Genomic DNA, 8,860 nt, shown 5'->3' on the forward strand with positions numbered 1-8,860 from the left:
CAATGAAGATGGCACAGGTATTCAGTGTTTGACAACGCTTTTACCAGCAACACCTAATATGATTCGTACCCACCAAGGGAAACCAAAAGACAGAATCGAGGGGGTTGGAAGAGTGTATTTGGCGATAACCAATATATCGGGATTGTCTGATCTAATCTGGCTAGCGATTGCGGTAGACGTTGAGCACAGTGTTACCACACGTGATCTGGTGCGGATGCATGACCGAGCGCCTTCAGCTAGGTGATTCCACTAAAACTAATCTGGTCAGCATCCAATGTCGAAAACTTACAGAGATATTTATTTTGGGGATTTATTTACCGCTACACCACCTAACCTAAAGACACACATAGTAGGTAATCAAGAGATTTTCGATAGACTACTACAAATGCTGTAGAAATTAAATGAACATAACATATAAACTTATCTGCTTGACGTTTGTGTTGATTCTCGATATACTTCAGTAGAAGAACTAATTAGTAGCAATTCATATGTGCGTAACTTTCACACTCTAGTTTTCATGATTCTAGCATAGAGCTATGTTGTGTTAGTATAATGTAGAAGGTTGTATAGATGTTGAGAGAAGATAAAAAAATTAGACGACTCAGCGAGCATTGAAAACGGCATTAACTATGGTAATGAAAGAAGTTGATAATCTCACAGTAAGATTAGGACATAAGTCGATAGCTTAAGGTTTTGAATGCGTTACATATGATGTTTCTGTAGCTGTTGACCTTGACCGGTCCAGTTTGTTTGACTCTTCGGTAGGACTCCATCTGCTGTTCAAGGCGCATTACTTTGAGATGTTTTCAAGAGGTGCCAATGTTTTCCGATTCGGGATTAGTTTTAGAAGCTTTTTAACCTCTTCAAAGGTAGGTTTTTTCACCTACGGGTAATATGCTTTGTTCCATAGCATTCTCCAAAAGTTGCCGTATTAGGCGCTAGCGGTGGTATAGGTCAACCTCTATCACTGCTCTTGAAACAATCACCCTTGATTTCTCAGCTTTCACTGTATGATATTGCTCATGTAAAAGGTGTTGCCGCTGACCTCAGCCATATTGAAACTCAAGCTCAGGTGACTGCACATCTTGGACCAGGAGAGCTTGCAGAATGTCTTTTTGGTGCAAATGTTGTTATTATTCCCGCGGGAATGCCTCGTAAGCCTGGTAAGCTGACTGGTCTTTCCTCGCAGACTAAAGTTTGGGTAAGGTTTAGTGGTTCAAAACGGACAATTGTGTGATCTGAAGAAATTGTACCACAACCGATTTTAGTCGAAACGCCGTGTTCCTTATTTCGTCATGGTGGTCACCGTGAAATTATAGTCTCGAGATTATAATTTATGGACGACCATTGGACTACGCTAAAAAGCCTTGAAAATGTCCACGTACATACTACGGCCAAATCAGGGTTATGAACCAGTGAGGAATTAGGATAAATATTTACAGTTGATAGTCAAGTTTAGGAATTAGATTTAGAGTTATCATCACGAACTGACATCAGCTCTAATGCCAAAACTCTATTTAGCCAAATAGGCAAATTAAACTTGCGCCAAAATTCAGGACCTGTTGTCGTAAATCCGATTGGTTCGTACATGAATTATGGTCTCGCCAAATTTTTAGCCCAGTCGAATACTGATACAGAAATAAGTCATAAAAGAAACGTTGGGGGTAGTGACTCAAAAATCAACTGGTTCGATTTACCTTGTACCGAATTCAGTTTAAGCAACAAGATGATACAATGAACCCTCACATAAGGGTTGTGGTATATGACTGGGTACTCCAATTTATACTGAATTCCATCCCAACTTAGGGGCAGTGTTGTTTGAGACAATTCATTTCATTGAAAAGTAACATAAGTTTTCAACCAAAACTTGCCGATTTTTCTATTTTAGTCATTCTTATTATCTGGTTATTCACAATCTAAATTTTACTAACTACAATCTTTTGAGGAAACCTAAGTATTGACCAAACATAACTAAACTTTTATGCCCAACAAAAAATGGCGAAGGCGATTGTTATTTATGTATCTGCGGCGCTATGCTTATGAGAGGCAGTTTCGTTCAACTAATCTTCTGTAGTCTTTTCTCTATCCACCCCTCCTAGTTCGGTAAGTTGACAGTTCCTAATATGGTTTGCTGACTAATATATAGCGATAATTGGATTTTACTAATTTATTTCAGACTAGACTGTTAATTCACACATTGTTTGCTAAATATCTGTTCAAATCCAAAAGTTATCTATGCAGCATGTGTAAATAATTGGTCATTTAGTAGACTAGTTCTGCGGTCTCTGAGGATTTTCGCATAACAAGAACAGTATTCTGAAGGAAACTTCATAAATAAGTTGCAATTGTGGAAGACCCATGAATTCAGTGGGTGGACTCTGCATTCACGGCTTCACATAGGTGTAACCTACGTTTAGTTTCCGGGTTTAGACTCCTTTGATTGGGTTTAGAGTGTCGGCTGTCGATCATAATTTACTAGTTATATTAACGGAGTCTGATATTCAAATTTTCGCACAAATTATTCTTCCATATCGCACACTTTCTTTTCTCTTAAGGGATGACGCGCGATGATTTGTTCAATACCAACGCATCTATTGTTGCAGAACTTATTGACTCGTGCGCTAAAAATTGCCCGAAAGCAATGATATGCATAATCACAAATCCTGTCAACAGCACTGTACCAATTGCAGCTGAGATTTTAAAACGCCATAACGTTTATGATCCCAAGCGTCTGTTTGGAGTTACGACTCTTGATGTTGTTCGATCTAATACCTTTATTGCTCAGGCAAAAGTATGTTCGTTTTTTGCAGGCTTCCTAATATTTGTCTTTAGGATCTTGCTGTGCGAAAGGTTTCTTGCCCCGTTATTGGCGGGCACTCAGGTATTACAATTCTTCCTGTAATATCTCAATGCAGTCCCCATGTATCATTTCCACAGGTAGAGTACACTACTTTTATGTGTAATTTTATTTTAAACAAGATCTTCATACAAAGATATCATAGGGTGCACAATATGAAAAATAAGTTTCATGAGTGAATAGTGAGAGGAATAGATAATGTAGTAGCTGGTAGAAAAATAAGAGATAAGTCTGAATAACAGAAGAGCCAATATGATTCACATTCTTCTCGTTAGGATTTCTACTGACTTTTGTTTTGAACTATTAAGGCTGCTAACTACTTGACCTCAGTTTACATTTTAAGAGACCCATGATGGACGAACAAATTGCAGCGCCTACATACGACTATCATTCGCTCCGTACCATAGACTGACTAGTCCTAAACCTCTGTTCAGTTTAAGCATCAACTTGTAATGCCAGACATAAGACGCTAGGTTCATTATTTAAGTCATTTCCAAGTCCTCGAAACTTGTTTCTGTGGGCGAAATCTGTTGGATAAAAGTCACATGAGTTCAAAATCAGTTATATAATGTTCTAACAAATCCGGAAAATTCGACGATGACAGTGAAAAACTAAACTCAGTCACTGCACGTCTGCTTGAAGTGGCTGTTTCACAAGTGTAGAGTAAGAGTGCTTTTGCCGAACTGTCGTACTTGGGTTTCTGTAGTCAAACTATCGCAACAGGGTCTGAAATATCCGTAACATAACTTAAATGTTCACTATGTTTAAATGAAGTTTAGTTTCGCTTTTTCCATCCCACCAAGACTACCTGTCAGACCGTCGTAAAGCTGCTTTGTGTTAGAGTATTTATATTCCTTGCACGATGCCCATGATACTTACATTTTGTCTTATTATATAAGTATCTGGAAACAGTTTAAAGCAAACATTCGATTGCAAGAATCGAATTATTTCTTTATATACCCGTGTATTTGTATTGTCTCCGGAACTTCGTAAATAGTGTTAACATTATTGTGTAAGAAACCAAAAGCAAACTATTTTGCCGTGGAAAGTTGTAAGTCCGTCAGCTTACCAACTATTTCCGCTTGTAAATATTTTGTAACTGATAAGTTCAAAAATAGTTTCATAAATATTCATAGGTAAATTATCATGGTGTTTACATTAACTTTTCTAAATTATAGGATGAAAGAGAAAAAATTACCAAACGTATTCAGGAGGCTGGTACTGAAGTTGTGGAAGCAAAAGCTGGAGCAGTAAGATTTCTACATTTTTGAACATGTGCTTACTTTTTTCCCACTGACTTGTCAGTGTAGTGGAAAGTGTAAAGTAGTGAGAATGAGGTAGTAGTGTTCAATGAAGTATATGCTAATCCGTACTGCATTCCAACTGAAGACCGGTATCAAACAAGCATGCTTATATCTACTTTTTCGTCTGATGATTGACTGGATTATAAAAAATTCAGGTCTCAAGAGGAGCACAAAATACAGTGGACAGCTTGGATTCACCTAGACGATTTGTACTTCGGCGATGACTTGACCCTTCTATCTGAGCAAATGTGAGAACTACAGAAACATCACACTACTATCAGTACCAGGAAGTCTTCAACAGAGTGTTACCGAACCAGATGAACGACTAAGTAATGTCCAGCTTCGAGATCAACAGGCTGGATTCCGTAAGGATCGGTCGTGCACAGACCAAACTGCGATACTACGGATCATTGTTGAACAGTCGGTCGAGTGGAACTCGTCACTATACATCAACTTCATGGACTATGAGAAGGTGTTTGGCAGTGTGAACAGGAGGATCCTATGGGAACTTGTTCGACACTATGGTGTTAGTAGCTGGGAAAATTGTCAACACCATCCGGAATTCATACAACGAACTACACTGCAAGGTGGTACATGGAGGACAGTCGAGAGATGCATTCCAAGTAAGGACCGGAGTCAAACAAGGCTGTCTACTCTCCCCCACCCTTTTCTGGTGGTTGACTGGATTATGAAAACGTCGGCATTGAAGAGGACACACTGAATACAATGGATAGCTCGGAATCAATTAGAAGATTTGTATTTCGGAGATGACTTGGCCCTTCTATTCCACACACGACAACAAATGCAGGTGAAGACTGCCAGTGTAACAGCAGCCTCTGCATACAAAGGAAAAAGCAAGATCCTCAAGTACAGTACGGTGAACACCAAACCAAGCACACTTGATGGAGAAGCTCTGGAAAATGCAGAATCTTTCACGTATCTGGGTAGTTTCATCGATGGACGTGGAGGATCTGATGCAGACGTAAGGGTAAGGATTGTCAAAGTAGGGGCAGCATTCTTACAGTTGAAGAACAAAAGGGACTCAAAACAACTGTCAACCAATATCAGAGTGAGAATCTTCAATACGAACGTCGAGACAGTCCTACTGTATGGAGCTGAAACTTGGATAACTACAACAACAATCATTAGAAAGGTACAGGTATTTATAAACAATTGTCTACTCAAGTTCCTGAATGTCCGTTGGTCGAATATCATCAGCAACAGCCTACTGTAGGAGAGAACAAATCAACTCCCAACTGAAGAGGGAATTAGGAGGGGACAGTTAAAGCGGATATGATATATATTGTGAAAAACACCAAATTGCATCTCGAAGCAAGCCGTAACTTGGAATCCTGAAGGCAAATGGAAAAGAGGAAGGTCGAAGAACACATTGCACTGAGAATTGGAAGCAGATATGAAGAGGATGAATAGTAACTGTAAACTACTGGAAAGGATTGCCCAGGACAGAGTTGGATGGAGAGTGCTGGTGGGTGGCCTATGCTTTATCACGAGAGGCAGCAGGCGTAAGTAAGTAATCGTTACTGCTTTTGTAACTAAGATTCGTAACCATCATCCATTCACTAGCAGTAGTTGTATGTGGTAAAATGTAAGTCAACATTCTAGATGCATTTGGTCATTTTTGTTTCGTATTTTCTGTGTTTTACTTTATAAATTTTACAAATAATTTTACCAGGCTTATGAATTTAGGGGCTAAGGAACTACCCACTATTCCACGACCGTATATCACTTCAGATATTGAAGTGAGAATTGCTTCTAAATGGTTGGGACGAGTGCACACAGTTTGACATTGTTCCATGTGTTCTATTTTCTACCTGCTAGTATTCTCTGAACGTAATATTTCACTCCACTGGGTTGGAAATCAGAGAACGAATAGCAAGTAAATGAAAATGTTTTTCAAAACTCCGAATAGGATGAATTAATATAGTAAAAACGCTAGTTCATGTAAACAATCTGAACAGGAATATTCTAGTGTCTTCTCTATTCATTAATTTTGCGCTGATCTACTGGAAATAAATCAATTAGTGTGCTCCAAAACACTATGACGCCGACGAATCATATTAGTCTAAAATACACTGGTTTATATATTGATTGTACACCCATTTTGATTAATAATTAGGATTAAATCACATACTCAGTTGTAACAAATCACTTACTGAGCATAGTTCATGTCAAGTGAATACAAGAATATCGTTTATTATACTGGAAAAACAATCAAATACTACACTGAATGATCATCACATTGAATTAGAAGGGAAGTAATGTTAAACAAAACTCATAATGAGTACATCAATCGAAAATTGACTTTTCTTTCCATCATATCACAATGTAGTGTTTATGATTCATCCCAAGAATTTTGACTCACGGTTTTCAAATTATTGCCTCAAGAGTTTTAGTGAACGCAGCCATAAAATTGTGAACACATCTTTAAATCTTGGGATTTTCAAATTTTTGTCTCTTAAAAGTAATTTCAGCTTATTGGTGGGTCTACGGTGTTGACAAGTATCTTTGGTTGCACTTCCATTACCATATTTTTCGTTAGACATCGAAATAGTTAACAATTAAAGTCAACTTATCGAACTAATATGTTGCTCAAATATAAATGATTATTGGTGAAAACTCAGCAACGTTATATCGTTGGCATTTGTTAACCTTTGTTGTTACGGGCACTTCGCTGAAGTGTGATAATTAATTACGTAACTACAATATTACTCATGTTTTGCATCATTTTAGGGTTCTGCTACTTTATCAATGGCTTATGCTGGAGTAAGATTCGCTGTCTCACTTTTAGAAGCCATGAGTGGTCGAGCTGGCGTGGTGGAGTGTGCTTTTGTAGAATCAGATGTTACAGAATGTGAATTTTTTTCAACTCCTCTTGCACTTGGTGTAAGTTAACGCTCTTATGCTTTTATTGTGATTCTCGGTGATATATTTGATGATCTAATCACCTTATGCTAGTAATACAACCGTAACATTAAACAAACCTATCAAGTCATCAGACAATACTTGTACAACGTAATGCATAACTGTTTCTGTACTCTTTTGGTATTGAAGAAAAATATATTAATAAAACCTAACTAGAACTCACATTCTGTACTGGGTTACAGATTTTAGAAAAATCTCGACGCTACCAAACATTTCGGATACATATCATTCACTAAAAAGGGATGGGTATACAGTGCTTCGTATTTTGTTATTGGGACTCAGGGTAAAGTATTAAATAACAGTGTAGATCAGTTCAACCTGTCTATTCAAAACCAATTCTCACCATCCCATAGTTCGACAATAGAGGAGAAATTGGTTTAGCATGTTGTTCGCATCACTTGTTCTTAGAGTTCTACTAGCCCTAATGTGTTTGGTAGTTGACAGAACCCTGTGACGAATACAAAAGATTCTTCTGGCTTTTGGTAATTTCTATTACTTTGGCATTTATTCATTCAGAAGGCAAGCATAGACAACAACAGTTCTCTATATTAATCTATGGGTGTGAAACATGGCTAATGAAATAGAAGTGTTTTGTGGCTTACATGTATCTTCAAAGATATGCTGTAATTAAATCATCAACAATCAGATTTCTAGGCTGTCAGATAGCTTAACTATACATGTTTAAATATTGTCATTTAAACTTTGGTTACATTTCTTTTCGGACTGGTGATTAGTGTTTTGACAAGTTTGTGAAATCCACTTTGTGCTCAACTGTTAAACCATTTCATTGTAAAATTTCATAATATGTTTTCTTTATAATTAAATAGCGTTACTTTTCTCCCATTCTAATTCTAGGCTGAAGGTGTTGAAAAGAATATGGGTATTGGAAAATTAAATGAATACGAAATTGAGTTACTTAAAAAACTCATCCCAGAGCTAAAAGCAAATATTAAGAAAGGCAAAGAATTTGCAGCTAAATATACACCTAAATGAATTATGATAGTGGTTATATTTCCTCCATCAAGTAATTTACATAATTATTCTTAACAGCCTACATCTTTTGGCTTTTATCTCTAATAATCTATTTTCATTTTTCCGTAATATCTGGAACAACACATCCTTAAAGAAATTGTTTACTCCATTGTTTCGAACCTAAATCTTTCTTTGACTTTCCACTTCATACATAGAAATGTTGTTACCCGTCCTTTTTTTCTCTCATATTCCCTTCAATGTGGTCTATTGTTTCTTTTCTCTTCATTTACACTATGTAATTTTCCAACTTCAGTAGTGTTATACTGCTTCAGTGTGGGTGTTTGTGTTCAAAACAGTACTTAGTTTAAAATAACTAGGTTTATTTATAGTCAATATACATCTGGAAGAATAATATACATTTCATTTCCCGGTCATGTTAGCGTTTTTGTTGTAATCTTCAGATATGCATGCAGCTCAATAAGTTTATTATAAATGCAATTAATTGATGAATTTTGGATATATGTACTCGGTCGTAAGTCATACGTTTTGTGCTAAATCGGGAAATGTCACCTAGTTGCCCGAATTAGATTAGGTGGTGTGGTTTGAGCCTGCTAACTAATGGTTAAAAGTCAAGTAGAACATTGATTGTAACACATCGTCTTTTTTCTAGGTAGTCAGAATGATTACACCATGGAGAACCAGATAGATCATATTTGTATCAATAAAATTTCAGAAGGATAATGGAAGACGTGGGAACCAGGAGAGGAGCTGGTTATGACCAAAA

At 37.1% G+C, this 8,860-nt stretch overlaps 1 protein-coding gene across 1 annotated transcript; it reads left to right on the forward strand.

Moving 5' to 3' along the window:
• The first annotated feature begins 757 nt into the window (after window positions 1–757).
• On the forward strand, window positions 758–8,510 carry MDH2 (malate DEHYDROGENASE, NAD-dependent). Its single transcript, XM_035733088.2, has 7 exons — window positions 758–869; window positions 911–1,163; window positions 2,556–2,791; window positions 2,833–2,937; window positions 4,036–4,107; window positions 6,913–7,065; window positions 7,960–8,510. The coding sequence occupies exons 1-7, from the start codon at window positions 801–803 to the stop codon at window positions 8,095–8,097; spliced, it is 1,026 nt and encodes a 341-aa protein (XP_035589544.2). The 5' UTR covers window positions 758–800; the 3' UTR covers window positions 8,098–8,510.
• Window positions 8,511–8,860: the final 350 nt, after the last annotated feature.

The sequence above is a fragment of the Schistosoma haematobium genome, chromosome 2 (assembly GCF_000699445.3).
Source record: "Schistosoma haematobium chromosome 2, whole genome shotgun sequence".
Taxonomy (NCBI): Eukaryota; Metazoa; Platyhelminthes; class Trematoda; order Strigeidida; family Schistosomatidae; genus Schistosoma; species Schistosoma haematobium.